This window comes from Mirounga leonina, unplaced genomic scaffold (assembly GCF_011800145.1).
Source record: "Mirounga leonina isolate KUSES-001 unplaced genomic scaffold, KU_Mleo_1.0 Mir_173, whole genome shotgun sequence".
Taxonomy (NCBI): domain Eukaryota; kingdom Metazoa; phylum Chordata; class Mammalia; order Carnivora; family Phocidae; genus Mirounga; species Mirounga leonina.
In genome coordinates, this window is record NW_023270447.1 from 18,198,712 (window position 1) to 18,214,376 (window position 15,665).

The 15,665-nt window shown below is 41.8% G+C and overlaps 1 protein-coding gene across 7 annotated transcripts in view; it reads left to right on the forward strand.

Moving 5' to 3' along the window:
- The window catches only part of TGFBR3 (transforming growth factor beta receptor 3), a 228,297-nt gene that overhangs the window by 116,722 nt on the left and 95,910 nt on the right, over nt 1–15,665 (forward strand). For all 7 annotated transcript variants that reach the window (XM_035018044.1, XM_035018045.1, XM_035018046.1 and 4 more), the window contains exon 4: nt 10,021–10,158. In XM_035018044.1, the coding sequence (XP_034873935.1) occupies nt 10,021–10,158 (138 nt within the window). The remainder of the gene's footprint in view (nt 1–10,020; nt 10,159–15,665) is intronic.

Here is a 15,665-nt window from a genome sequence, read left to right on the forward strand (position 1 = left end):
TGCCAAACTCTGTGTGCATATTTTGGCAACTTCCTGTTTACTTTCTGTGATCACTGGTCTTACCCTGAAAACTTATTGCAGGGCTCAGGCAGATTGATTCTGTGGAGGAAAATAGGCAAAAGTACTAGATTCTCATGTAAATATTGCAAACTGCATTTGCTCTACTGTCAGTTAGGCTGTTCTGACACAGTTCATTGCCTGAATTAAAAGCATTTAAAATTCCATGCCTCTGAAAAATAGTGGAACATTCAATCAAAGAAAATAATGTTTTTTCAGGAAAAATACTCCAAAAATACAGAATGATAACATATTCTCCCGCTTTGGCTTCTGGGTTATTTCTCCCTTTCTCAAAGATAAGGCATGTAACATTGAAAAGTTCCTTTGAAAACATTTCCACTTAAAATCATAACCTGGCTGGATGAGACCAGAATATCCTTAGGGGGCCAGTACTGTGAACTTCAGGAGTTATTTTTGTTAGAGCTTTCAAAGGAAACCAGACTTCACAGAATTCCCAAGTTTTTTCCATCCTGACCAGAATTTAGTTTCCTTAGAGAGTCATTTGGTCTAATCCACATATCAACCAGGAGCCCCTGGAGTTCAAGGACTGATTGAGTTGCACCTTTGCTAATTCAGAGGCTTATAGAAATACATAGGGTATATTTTTTCAGATTGTCAGAGCTGTAAAGTTCTCAGGCCCTCTCCACTTCCCGGTTTTGTAATTCTACATGTGCTCTGTTTGAGAAACAGCTGATCCACTTGGATGTGAAATGCAACCAGCGCCATTTTGAGTTCCATAGTGCATTCGTTCACGAGAACAGTGAGCATTTCTAAAGCTTTTATAGTAGAGATAGAGAAGGATTTACATCAAAGCAACTCAAACAACTTAAGCTGGGCAAAGTAGACATCACAGTTCATAAAAATGCTTGTTGCCCCATCCCTGTGGAGTTTTTTTTTTTTTTTTTTAAGATTTTATTTATTTATTTGAGAGAGAGAGAATGAGAGACAGAGAACATGAGAGGGAGGAGGGTCAGAGGGAGAAGCAGACTCCCCGCCGAGCAGGGAGCCCGATGCGGGACTCGATCCCGGGACTCCAGGATCATGACCTGAGCCGAAGGCAGTCGCTTAACCAACTGAGCCACCCAGGCGCCCATCCCTGTGGAGTTTTACCTACCTCCCAGCTTGTGCTAGCCTCCCATCATCTTGCTCGCAACTCAGTCCCCTGCCTTTCTTCCTTATCTTTTCTTTCCCAGAAGCAAAATAGTTCCTGCCTCTTACTCCTGTAGAGTTAGGTCACTGTCCTCTTCTTTGCCTCAAGGCCAACACCTAAGTTTAAGGTGGAGTGGGAAGGTAGGGCGAAAAAAAGAGGACAAAACAAGACATGAATTCTACTCCCAGCATTACCACTCTCTGGCCATATGATCTGGAAAAATTATTTACTTCTAAGCATCAATTTCTTCATCTTTAAAATGGGAATAATTAGATAATTAGGCAGAACAACTTCTGATGAGAGCAGCAAATCTTAACCCAGTGGAAGGACCCATGGACCTGCCTGCCTATTCCCTTCCCCCGGAATACAATAATGATGGCTGTCCCTGCTGTTCTCACTACTATTCCTATTAACAACAGAAACACAAATGCAGTGTTTGTGAAGTCCATGCCTTAATAGTTACTCCTCTTCGGATTTCTGTTTCGTGCTAGAAAGGTGACACTGTACGCCCACTCACAATTCCTCCCCAGCTTCAGCTTAATATACAAGGCCAGGGGAATCCAGGTGCCGTCCTTTTATAGAGCTTAAAGTATCTTAAATCACTACCTGAACAACAGTACATTTTGTGGGGGGTTTGTTTTTGGTTTTGTTTTGTTTTTTGCTATTACAAATTTGCTAACTTTAAGATGGTGCTCAAGCAGCAATCTTTATTGATATCTGTGACTACATTTGGCTGGTGGAAATGATTAATTCAGTACTCAGATCATGTGAGAATTGGGTTCTTGCTATGCCTGATTTTTAAATTAGCTCCCATTGGTCACCTCAATGATTCTCTTTATTATGCAGTTCTGTTCACCACAGTATTGACAAGCCAGCCATTCTGACATCCTATTATTACAGACATATACATGCCAAAATACAGGTTTATTAAACAGTTAAGTAGCAAAACCAATTTGAAGCCCATTATAAAAAGTAGAAGTTGAGAGGAATTAAATTTACATAGTTCAGAGGCACCTGGGTAGCTCAGTCGGTTAAGCGTCCAACTCTTGATTTCTGCTCAGGTCATGATCCCAGGGTGGTGAGATGGAGCCCCATGTCAGGCTCCATGCTGGGCGTGGAGCCTGCTTAAGATTCTCTCTCTCCCTCTGCCCCCACCCACATGCACGCGTGCTCTCGCTCTCAAATAAATAAATAAATAAATAAATAAATAAATAAATAAATAAATAAAATGCCCTGTCTCCATTTAAAAAAACTTTTTTACACAGTCCTTAGTTATATGGTGCTTTGGTTATATAGTAGTGTTAAAAACAATAATAAAGTATTTGGAATGGGTCTGTTTATTAAGTGTGACAGGGAATATAAAAAAATAAAAGCAAACTTTTTTACATTAATCATTGTGCAACTTATTGAATTCCTTTAATTTGTCTAGAATTTTAATTTCTAACTGTTCTAGCACACTTTGTTGCCTAAATGAAAAGTGTTTATTTTTTTAATTTTTTAAAAGATTTTATTTATTCATTTGAGAGAGAGAGAGCACAATCAGGGGGAGAGGCAGAGGGAGAGGGAGAAGCAGACTCCCCACTGAGCTGGGAGTCTGACATGGGGACTTGATCCTAGGACCTGGAGATCGTGACCTGAGCCGAAGGCAGACGCTTAACCATCTGAGCCACCCAGGCATCCCAATGAAAAGTATTTAAAATTCTATGCTCCAAGGTATAGTAGAATGTTTGGTCAAATTTTTTTTTTTTTTTTAAAGATTTTATTTATTTATTTGACAGAGACAGAGAGAGCAGGAGCACAAGCAGGGGGAGTGGGAGAGGGAGAAACAGGCCTCCTGCCGGGCAGGGAGCCTGATGTGGGACTGGATCCCAGGAGCCTGGGACCATGACCTGAGCCGAAGGCAGATGCTTAACGACTGAGCCACCCAGGCGCCCTGGTCAAAATTTTTTATCTTTGTTAATTATCCCTGAGAAGGAAAACCTCCTCCAAAGGCTTTTTCACGTTTTATCCATTTGTATATTCAAAACTGTTAAAGATAACAAAACAATTTCTGTGTGTGTGTGTATTTGCCTAGTGTGGTCCCCAAATATCGCATAAGTGCCCTCTTGTACACACAACAGCCTGGGCGTGGCATCGGGGTCCTCTCCCATGTACATTACCAGTCATTTTGGTAGCATGAGTTGGAATCTGCTTTTCTTAACCGTGTTTTAAAGTTCAAGTCAAACTTCATAGTGAAAGTTAACGTTCTCTTTACTAGTGCACGCCCATCCCTTTTGGCCAGAAAAACATGATACTACGACTCTGTAACCATTATTTGAATCATATTTCTTGAATAACTTTTATTGATTCTTCCTTTTATTTACTCTTTCAGAAAAGTTGTTGACTGCTTGCTAATTGTTCAGCTTTGCCTAGGCCCAAGGATACAGAAATGAGTGTGACTCGGTTTCTGCCCTTGAATACCTTGAGGATTTCACACCATAAGGGGGAATGTGTGTGTGTAAATGACAAACATCTAAGCAGATGATTGCAGTGCAATGCAGAGGCGGAAACATGAGCATGGTCTGTGGGAGCACTGTTGAGCTCCAGCCCTGCCTGTGGATAGGGAAAGATTTCACTGATTTTGAGATGGACATACATGTCTGTCCAGGGGCTGGCAGGATGGTGCTGCAGGCCAGAATCCTGAAAGGGTCTGGTGTGTTGGCAACCTCCAGTATGATATTCAGATGGCAGATGCTTAATACTAACGGATGATGGAAGAGTGGCTCTTGGTGTTAGATTTGCCATCAGCAGTGGCCTGCTGAGGGCTCCCACAGTGCTTCTACCCCAGAGCATGCCCACATCTGGGGTCTCCCCTTTCCCTGCCTCTCTTCCCCACAGCGACTGAGCTGTGGGCTACTCTGGGAAGGAAGGGCCAGGGTCTCTAGAATCCCCTTGCAACTCTCCCAGGACCCCTTTAGAGGGCCATGACCTGTAGCTTCAGAAATATTCTTCTGTTTATATGAGCTCTTGCCCCTCAACCCCCAACCCAAATTTAGTTCCGAGTATTTTTCCAGGGCATTCAAAATATAGAGCAGAGAAGGCAGGCTTATTTCAGCATCAGATTTCAAGCTTTCATTTTAGGTCCCCCCCCCCCCCCCCCCGTTTTGTGGTCATAATAGATTAGATTATTTTCAGAAGCTCCCAGGGAATCCTGAATCCTGTCCTTGTTTGGGGGAGGAGGAATTGGTTTTGGAATTGAGTGGCTGTATTCCTCTCATCAGGTTAAATGGTTTCAAGACAAAACCATTGGGGAAAAGAGCTTGATATCATTTGCCATAGCAGTGTGAAATCTCTGACCCCAAGCTGCTGAGACCAGAGAGAATGGTCGGTTGATTCCCTGGGTGGGGGCGGAGTCACTTAGGGGGTGGAGATTCCTTGAATTCAGTACCAATTGATGGATGTTTTTCTAGAAATTCAGAGAAATGTAAAAATAATATAATAAGGAAAATTTTTAAAAGCTCCAAATCCACCCCTCCAAGAATATTTTAAGGGAATCTTTTTATACCAATTCCCAAATGGCAAAGGACAAGCGATGGCAAATAAAATGTCAGCTGTAGGGGGTTCCTTAGACCAGATTATACTTTCAAACGCTGTGGCAGCAACTAACTACTGTTTCCCATTCACAGCAATTGGTTGCATGATTCAGATGCATCTGGGGTCAGATTTGAGCTCCTAAAAGTCATATTGCCCAGAGAGGTGAAATTTGATTTCAGCTGTGATGCCCCAGCGTCCTGAAATAGTGTGTGTCTCATTGTCCTTCTTTGTAAATTATGGGTGCTATGAGACCCAGATTCAGGATGTTTTCAGTTACTACCCAACACTGTTGCTAAGTGGATGTCCCCTTACCTCTGAATGGGGGAGAGATGATGGCTATATCCAGACCAGGGTGTGATTTTACGGGTCCTGGTTATAGACACACTGCTAGAGTTCTTTTCTTATCTGTCTTCTTGTAAACTGATTATTGGATCATCCATTTCAGAGCATTTGGTCTGGTTTTAGAGAACAGGAGTCTCCCTGGTAGTGTTTTGGATGACTTCATTGTTTCATGGGTCCATAGGGACTGTTATGAGAATCAGAAATGTTGAAATGGAACCTCACTGACACGTTAGCAAAATCAGACAGCTGTTCAGCTCTTATATCAGTTGTTTTGCTTTCTTTGCTTATGTTTGTCTGAACAAACCCCAGGAGTAGGGGGGTCTAACTGATAGGGAATTTTTGAAATCACTCTGGTAGAAATATCTTGCATCTCTACTATGAACCCTTAGAAATTCAAAACAATTTTCATATGGCATCTTTCCATAAAGAGAGGTGTTTTTTTTCTTTCCTGTAAGTACATAATTCATTTTCATAAAGTGATTTACAGAGTTTGAGACAATATGAAGTTTTTGCTTATCAAAGATAATTTTTGGAAAACTGAGAGGTGTTCACCCTAACAAGGTCCAGAGAAAATTGTCCTTGTTGTTTTCTGGTGATAACATGGACAAGGACATGCTTCCTAAATAGGAGATAGGAAGTTTGTCTTTCCAGTCTGAGGCTTTGTGCTCCTTGGAGTGGCCTTGATTTTGGTCAAAATTGTGTTCAGATTCCCCAGGAAAGTACTCAGAAAAGATTTACTTTGAATTTCTTTATAAAGTAGAAGAAATACATTAATTACATCTGGTAGTTTGTTGAAGTACACAGATAACCTCAGAAGACCCAGTATAAATAGATGTCATAGAACAGATTAGCTTTCCATTAGCTCAGAACCAGTGAGCTTTTCCCCATTTAGGGGAAAGATGCAGTGTATGAGGGACAGTGTCTACATATGGGATGTGACAGATTAGATTTACTTGCATTTTCTCGCGCTATTAGGAAGACTGAAAGGCAGCACTGTTTGAGACAAACAAGATGAGAGCAGAACTCTTGGACTGGGCTTTACGGACCACTTTGTAGTCAAAGTACAGTTTTAGGAGGTCACTGAAACCCCAGAAACTGCATGGACAAATGTTTTATTTCTGAGTTGTCATCTAATAAGTTCTTTCTCTGAGAGGATGACCTGTTAAAACCAGAGGTATAATCTCTAGTTTAATTACGTGGAGTCATTTTGTTTCTGTTTCTGCCATTAGAATGCTCCTGCTCCTCTACAATGGACTCCTTACCCTGGATTAATGGGCACTTAACCTGGAATTCATGGGCCCTGCAGTGAATGTATTTTCTCTGACTTTGCCTGCAAAATGTCGTGTGCATATGGGTCTTTGTGTGTGTGGTGAGAAGGTTCATCTGTTGCATTGAGTTCTCAAATGCTTTGTTACTGCCAAAGATTTACACAGAATCTACTAATTTAGAGTAGTCATTGTTTCCTCATTTGGGGTGCATTCCCTTTAGTTTCATCAGCTTTCCCAGTCACATGGCCCCTAGTTTAGTTTGTTACTGCTAATGAACTAAGTAGTGACTCTTACTTTTATGTAGATGCAGCATAGGCTTGAGCTGTCTGGATTGCCAAACTGGAAGTCATCAGATACCACGTGTATCATTTCTCCATGGGCTGTTTCTTTTCCGCAGCCTGCCTCAGCTCTGGTCTTCAAACCACGATCATGGGGCAATAATCCACCCGTGAAAACCTTCAGCAGTATGCTCTTATCTTTGTAATTATAGTCTATCCTGAGCTACAGTTGATTCTAAAGAAGATTTTCTTTCCCTTCCCTTCCCTTCCCTTCCCTTCCCTTCCCTTCCCTTCCCTTCTCTTCCTTCCCTTCCTTTCCCTTTCCTTTCTGCCTGAGAGAAAGTAGGCACCTTAGCCAGGAATTCTTGCAGATATTCCAGGTATGTTCTCCCCACCATTGGGTGAGCTTTTATACCTTCATTCTTCGGTTGGTTGTTTTTGGTTGTCCTCTGTCTTTCCCTCAGCAAGATTTATTCCAGTAGAGGAAGGTTGCTGAGGGGTTGGGTGAGTGGGTGCTTGGGGGGACTCTCTGCTCCTGCCAAATGATTTTTTAAAAGAAGTATTGAGTATTTTTCTTTTAATTTCCCAATCGTAGTGTGAATTCTTTTTCTCCAGATGGTTTTTGGGGCTTTGCCTGGGCCCTGTGTGCCAGAGTCGAAGATTCATCTTGGCCAGACGCTGCCACATATTGAAGAGGGAGCCGTTTCCAGGAAAGCTCAGAGCTATGGCTCCTAGAAATCTTTCCTTGATTGTGTGAGCCAGGCCTTTTGACCATCTGGAAAATTTTGGACCCCAGCACCAATATCTGTCTCATACACATTTTTCTTTTCATTTCCTAAGTTTTTTTTTTTAATTCTTGTTCATTTGAGATATATATTTATTGCTATTTTATCTACACACTTCAAGAGTGGTATGCCTCAGGGCTGCAAAGGAAATCATTGGAAAAAGGGTTGACGTGCCCTCGGTGGATAGGCATGGCTATTCGTTGTGCCGTGATGGTGCTTGATAAACAATTTTGGAATGAATAACTCTGGAAACTTTTTACTGACACATAGTGTTCATGACAGAGTGTTTCTTAGCAATTTTCAGGTACTCTTGAATAAGTAATGACTTCATTTCTCCTTTCTTCCCTCTCTGGAGGGTGTGTTTTCTATGGTGTGCATCTCTCTGTTCATGCCACATTCAGTTTGATGCTTTGTCCCTGCTCTGGTTCTGCAGCCTCTCTTGTTTACAGCGGCCACCAGTCTGTTTATTTCTAGATGCAGACAGCTGTGCAAAATGTTGTGAGGTAGAGTTTGTACAACCAAGAAATGTGTTATTATGCTGTAGCCGTACTTGACATCACTGCTCATTAGTACTCTGCTTTTAGTACTTTGCATATGCCAAATGGTAAAAATGATCCTAGCTGTGTTGCAGAAATAGCTCATGATAGTATTGCTCGTGTTTTAAAATTTTTCTGTAAATTAGCTAGCTAAGTCCCTTTGAACCTATTAATATACTCAGCCTTTTTAATCTTTTAGATAATATAAGTTTATGAATCTACTGTGATAAATCAATCCTTGAAACAACTGTCTACTACTCTGAGCACAGTATTAAAGTAAGACATATCTTTGCCTACTGAGTATTTGCAGTCTATTTCAGAGATTAAGACGCGCACACTCAACTGTTAATGAATAGACATGATATTACGTACCATAGTGCAAATTATTAATAGAATAAAGTACTTTTGTAGCATTGGAAATTAGAAAATTAAATATCTAATTGGCACCCACTGAGTGCCTACCAATATCTAATTGGCACCCACTGAGTGCCTCACTCAGGGGTATTGAAAGTAAAGTTTGTTGGGCGCCTGGGTGGCTCAGTTGGTTAAGCGACTGCCCTCGGCTCAGGTCATGATCCTGGAGTCCCGGGATCGAGTCCCGCGTCGGGCTCCCTGCTCGGCGGGGAGTCTGCTTCTCCCTCTGACCCTCCTCCCTCTCATGCTCTCTGTCTCTCATTCTCTCTGTCTCAAATAAATAAATAAAATCTTTAAAAAAAAAAAAAAAGAAAGTAAAGTTTGTTGCCTTATATCCAGTATCAGTGACCTAAGAGGCTACTGTGATAGGTGACATCGGTGTCCTAGGCAGTCCCTACAATAAAAGGCAGAGATACATTGAGATCGAAGTGGGCCAGCAGCCACTGGAAGATGCAAAGTAGTCCAGCTTTGAGCGCTCTATCCCTGATGGCTCTCTAGGCTCAGATCATAGATCTAGGCCATTTAATCCTCCTACGGATTAGGCCTGAGAGGTTCTGTTATTCCCAGTGTATTACTCGGTCTCTGTCTTGCCAACTAAGGTCATTTTTTGTGCTTTCCCTCTCATCACTTTCTGGTGTTCTTGGGTGAGTTCAGCTTTTTACCATATGTGCTTCTTGGGTCTTGTCTCACCCCTCTGTCCACAAAGCCAGTAGGAGACATGCTTCTATGAAAGCATCTGCTATTTCTTTATGCACCCTTTTGCTTTTCTATGTTCACGTTGACCTACCTTGGCTGGTGGGCTCCAGGAAGATGTCGTTGGACCCACTGTTTCCAGCTGTCCTCGTAGGTGCTTTTTGATGATGTTAATGGTGACAGTCGTAACCTACAATAGTCCTTGATCTGCTGTCAAAACTGGTCACGCTTTTCTTATCCAGGCTTGAGGTTTTCTTCCCTGGTTTTTTTTTTTTTTTTTTTTTGGACCTGGTTTATATACAACCAGTTTTTATTCTGTGTGTTCTCTATGCTTCGTTTTTTGGAAAACCCCTTCAAGCTCATAGCTGGGATGATGAAAGCACTGGCAGTTCCCCTTGGCAGCCCCTTTCCCTTAGCTTTCGGCACTTTTCTTTGGCAGAACTCATTTAACTTTTTAGAGGTCGGAGCTCACCTGGAAGAGAAGAAAGTCCTTTCTCTGGTGATCCAGAGGGATGACCGTACCCAGGGGATTCTGTACTCTCACTTTTCAGCTTCATCATTTGCCTTGAAGGAGAAGACAGTTCTGAGGGAAGGTCACTTTTGTTCTGCCTTTGCTAACTTTGAAAAGAAAAAAAAGTGTTCTGTTTATTTGTGTTCCACTATTACTGGGAGCTGAATCATGTTTTGGTTGAGATTAGTGTGGGTTGAATTACACGAGGTAGCCATTTGTGTAGTAAAAAAAAAAAAAAAAAAGGCCAAATATTGGCAGTATCATGGAGTTCAACTTAATATATCTTATCCGTAGACTCTGAACTAACTTACAGCTTTTCTTAACGGTGAGCTGTGAAAAGGCATTCTAAATGCTGCGCTAAGTGAGTTTAATGGGGAGCCAGTGTTAAGATTCCTCTTTCTCTTGCTTCCTAGGTCACTCTGCACCTCAATCCTATCTCCTCCGTCCACATTCACCACAAGCCTGTCGTGTTCCTGCTCAACTCCCCACAGCCCCTGGTCTGGCATCTGAAGACAGAGAGGCTTGCAGTTGGGGTCTCTAGACTTTTCTTGGTAAGTGTTTGAAACCCTCCCAGACAGTCCTTCGCACTATCCTTAGGGATAGAAGGACCCCAAACCTTTGCAGGTCTTTTTTAAAATTAAGGCTTATTTCATTGAAATAATACCCGAGTCGACAGTGTGTTAAATTTGAAGAATGCTCTTAGTGGGGTTTGGACAGTGGAGATAAGCAGTCACAGAAAACAAACATTGCACATGTGTGTCTGACTGTGGATGGAGGGTCCGGTCTAGTTTGCACGTCAGAGCAGGACCTGCAGTCATACTCTGTGTGGCCCGGGCTTTGGTCTCAGCTCTGAGACTCCTCTGGTGGCATCAAGGGCAACGTAAACATTGTAAATAGCCTCTAGGTGTGTGGTCTCTGACCACAAAATAAATACACACAAGCCCATTCTATTTGTATATAACACAAGCCTGCTTTCTGATACGAGAATCTGTTTGTTGAGAAAGTGACACAGCGAGTTCCAAAATGAAAACATTTGTATTTTATAAAAAAACTGGAACTCAGCTCTTGTGGAAAGATCCAAATATTACCTACTATTTGTAAATCATGTCCTTTTGAGTTTGCCAGAACATTCAAGTTTGCTAGTTGTGGAGAAATTGATGGGTTGTTTGGATGGAATTTTTGGGGTATGATATCATGTCTGATGATGAGCAACACTGCCCTTCGCAGTGATAACTCATGTTGTCTATTGCTAGAGCTCCATGCAAATGTCCTTGACTGCAGAGCCTCAGGCTCTTAAACCTCTTTGCCCCAAAGCATCCAGAACAAGAAGAGGCCTCAGTTAATATTCTTTCTCTTGCAGAGTGAGCAGACTTTGCCAATTAGTGACTCTTAATCCAGATCTAGATTTTCTTGTCACTTGTATTTGAAGAATACTTTTATTTATTTATTTATTTATTTTAAAAGATTTTATTTATTTATTTGAGAGAGAGAGTGAGAGAGAGAAAGAGCACAAGAGGGGGGAGCGGGAGAGGGAGAAGCAGACTCCCCGCCGAGCAGGGAGCCCGATGCGGGACTTGATCCCGGGACTCCAGGATCATGACCTGAGCCGAAGGCAGTCGCTTAACCAACTGAGCCACGCAGGCGCCCTGAAGAATACTTTTAAAATCTCAAAGGTACCTATTGAATAAAGTAGGAGTCTGTAATCAATACAGCTAATAAGTAGATAAATAAATTAGTAAAAAGGGATAAGGAACAGCTCTTCTTTACATTCAAATGCCAATCAATAATATAGAGGGGATGGTGGAGTTAGAAATTCCTGATTTTGTAATCATTTATTGTAAAAGTTTATTAGGCAGGAATCATCAATAGAAGCTAAATGTAGGGGCACCTGGGTGGCTCAGTTCGTTAAGCAACTCTTGATTTCGGCTCAAGTCATGATCTCAGGGTCATGAGATCAAGCCCCACATCAGGCTCTGTGCTCAGTGGGGAATCTGCTTGGGAGTCACTCTCTCCCTCCCCCTGCTCGTGTGCTCTCTTCCTCTCTCTCTAAAAGAAATAAATAAATCTTAAAAAAAAAAAAAAAAGGAAGAAGCAGCTAAATATAGCAAAGGTGAAGGGAGTTGAGGAATAGTATATTTACATAGTCTCAAACTAGTTATTAATAACAAAAGAAAAAACAGTAACTATATGCAGTAGGGGTACCCAACAGTACCTCAACCAAGTGATCAAAGTTAGTTTCACCAATATGGTGCAGGTGAACATTGTATGCCTTTAAATGAAACAGTGTCATTTATGTTGTATTCTAGCCAAACAAGCACATAACCTGAATCTAGTCATGAGGAAACACTGGACAAAACCAAATTGAGTAACATTCTTTCAAACCCAGATGGAACTTATTCTGTAAGCTCTTACCCTAGACTGCCTCTTTCATACTCATAGTCATTGTCTGTCTCCTGTAATTAAAGGTATTTGTGATAGTAACTGAAATGGCTATGATCATTCATTCAACCCTTAGAGTGCTGAGCTATATTGTCCAATACTGTAGGCACTAGTTGTGGATGAGCTGTTTAAATTGAAATTAACTAAAATTACAAATATATTGGGGCACCTGGGTGGCTCAGTTGGTTAAGCGTCCAACTCTTAGTTTCAGCTCAGGTCATGATCTCAGGGTCCTGGGGTCAAGGCCCACATCCGGCTCTGCACTCAGCATGGAGTCTGCTTAAGATTCTTTTCTCCCTCTGCCTCTCTTCCTCCATGCTTGCTCTCTCTTTCTCTCTCAAATAAATAAATAAATAAAATCTTTAAAAAAATAAAATAGGGCACCTGGGTGGCTCAGTCATTAAGCGTCTGCCTTCGGCTCAGGTCATGATCCCCAGGGTCCTGGGATCAAGTCCCACCTCCCTCCTTGGCGGGGAGCCTGCTTCTCCCTCTCCCACTCCTGCTGCTTGTGTTCCTGCTCTCGCTATCTCTATCTCTGTCAAATAAATAAAATCTTTAAAAAATAATAATAATAGGGGCACCTGGGTGGCTCAGTCGTTAAGCGTCTGCCTTCGGCTCAGGTCATGATCCCAGAGTCCTGGGATCGAGCCCCGCATCGGGCTCCCTGCTCAGCAGGAAGCCTGCTTCTCCCTCTCCTACTCCCCCTGCTTGTGTTCCCTCTCTTGCTGTGTCTCTGTCTCTGTCAAATAAATAAAATCTTTAAAAAAATAATAATAATAATAAAATAAAATAAAATTACAAATATAGTTCCTTAGGCATACCAGCCCTATTGCAGGTACTCAATAGCTATATGAGGCTACCACACTGGGCAGTTTATGGGAGAGGTTATGAGCAAAGGCTTTGCCCACCCTCCTTTGAATGCAAGTAGTAATTTGAGGCAGATTATTTTATTTCTGTGAGCCTGATTTTCCTCACTTGTAATATGGGAAAATTAACAGTCCCTGCATCACGGGGTTGTTACCTTGATTAGATGAGATTACATGTAACATGTTTAGTGCAGTGCCTAACCCCATTACCTGCTGTTATTGTGACTGTTTGTTATTAATCATAGTAAAGAACACTTGGGAAGGACGTTGAATCTATATTTCTAATTATAAATGTCTGGCCTGTCCTGTTCAAGATTGAAACGAGTTCCTATTTTTCTGGGCTACAGGTCTAGATTAAAGTGGGGGCCGCATATAGCATAGTTATACTGGTCACTTTTGGGATTCTTCATGAACCTACCACTCCATGGGTTTAAATGGAAAGTATCTTAGCCCTAATTATTATTTATTTGCTTTAGTTTTATTTAAGATCTATAAGAACTGTTTTTGGGCCATCAGTTTAAAATGTACTAACAATGAAAAAAGGAGATGGCTTTAATTAACAATTTAACATCATCCCTACTTGGAGTTAATCCTACAGAAGGAGATTGCAGGTCAAGTGATGAACCTAAAATTACCAATAAAGGGGAGACAGCATTGGGAGAAGGCAAGGATTTAAATTCGGGGACACTTGAGCTCTGCTTTTGTGTCCAGCAGGCTTTCTTTAGGGAGAATGCTGTCCTCCCATCTGTACATTCCTTCAAGGTAGAACATCTTTTGTTCCTTCGGGTTCTCAGGTCAGCGGATGGGTGATGCAAACTCTCTCACAAGCTGGGTAGCTCTCCCTAAGAGAGAGTGTGAAGGAGGGAAGGCAAGCTCTTCCCTTGCTCTGTGTACCTGGAAAGGAATTTCAGGGTCTGCGCATCCACTGGACAGCTGTTACAGCAGAGGGATCTGCTGCTGGATAGAAAACCCGTGGTGAATTCTGTTTATCCATTTATAGTTATTAAGCGTTAAAGTTTGGCGATCAGATAATTACATTATTTTACAAACACTTCAGAAAGGCCCATGGAATTTTCAGAAACTGGGGCTTGGCCATTTCCATCACTGACTTCTCCCAGGTTACCCAACGAGCTCAGAGTTGCAGAGGAGAGAGGCAGTCTTTTTGGGGGGTGGGGGATAGAAGAAGAGGGAGAGAGAGAATCTCCAGCAGGCTTCCCACTGAGCACAGAGCCCAAGGCAGGGCTCAGTCTCACAGCCCTGAGATCATGACCTGAGCCAAAATCAAGAGGTGCACGCTGAGCCACCCAGGCGCAATCTCTTGATTCTTAGTCTAAGATGAGTGTGTCTGCATCACTGCCTTAAAGCTGTCTTTACTTTCCAGGTAAAGTTACAATACTAAGCAGTTTTGGTTTGTTTTTTCCTCTTAAGTAGAGTGGTGAGAGAAGTTGAAGCAATGGTATTACTCCTCTGTGCAGGATGACCTTTTACCTTAACTTGACATGTCTGCATTACAGCTGCCCCAACTTAAAAAGGGAACCTTTCGTAGTTAGTTAGCAGGGGCTTGTGTTGCTGTGTCTTAGCCACCCATGAGAGGGACTAGAAACATTATACTTTAGCAGTGTCTGATAAAGGTATCTGGCTTTTTCCGTCAAATCATTCTAGGCCTTCTTAGGATTTCACAGTGCGGGCAAGAAGGAGCGTGTCAGGTAGGGGGAGAGTGTGGGATTGAGTTTCCTCTGTGAGTGCAGTTCCTTTATCTGGTTGTTCTGGTTACATAGGAAACAGAGTGGGATGAAGAGTGATTGTTTCATTGTCAAGTAGTGAGTCTTTAAGTATGAGTGTCTCTCTCACACACGTGCACACACACACATGTTACGTGCATGTGTGCATGCATGATGGAGTTGTCACAGCTGTGTAGATTTTCTTTTGTAGGGTGTATGGGTGGCCCAGAGAATATTGAATTGGTTAGAGTTGTCCCTCAATGCAATTAGAAATAAGAATAACCCTACTCTCTCAGTCTGCAAAAACTTTATTTATGCAATTATTTCCACACTGAAAAAAAAGCATAGCTCAACTGGGCAATAAATATCTGAACTGTCAACCTGAGTTTGCTTAAAAAAAAAAAAAGATGGGGACAGTACTAGATTGTCTTTAGAAATATGCTACAATTTGAATAGACATTTCATCACAGAAAAAACACAAATGGCCAATAAGCACACGAAAACGTCCAATATCATTATTCATTAGGAAAATGCAGACTTAAAACCACAACGAGATGCCACTTTACACCTAGGATGGCTCTAATAAAAAAGGCAGATAATAACAAGTGCTGTTGAGGATGTAGGGAAATTGGAACCCTCATAAATGGCTGGCAGGAATGTAAAATGGTGCCTTAGAAGACAATTGGGCAAAACATATGTCTACAGAAAAACTTGCCCACAAGTGTTCATAGCAGCATTATTCTTAACAACCCAAAAGTGGAAACATCCCAAATATCCATTAACTGTTGGGTGGGTTAAAAAAATGTGTATCCATGCAATGGAATATTATTTGGCTATTAAAAGGAGTGGCGTGTTGATACATACCACAATATGGATGAACCTTGAAAACGTTATAAGTGAAAGAAGCCAGACACAAAAGGCCGCATGTTGTGTGATTCCATTTGTTTCCAGAACAGGCAAATCCATAGAGACAGAAAGTACATCAGTGATTATGAAGGCTGGTGGGACGGGAGAATGAGGAATGACTACTAA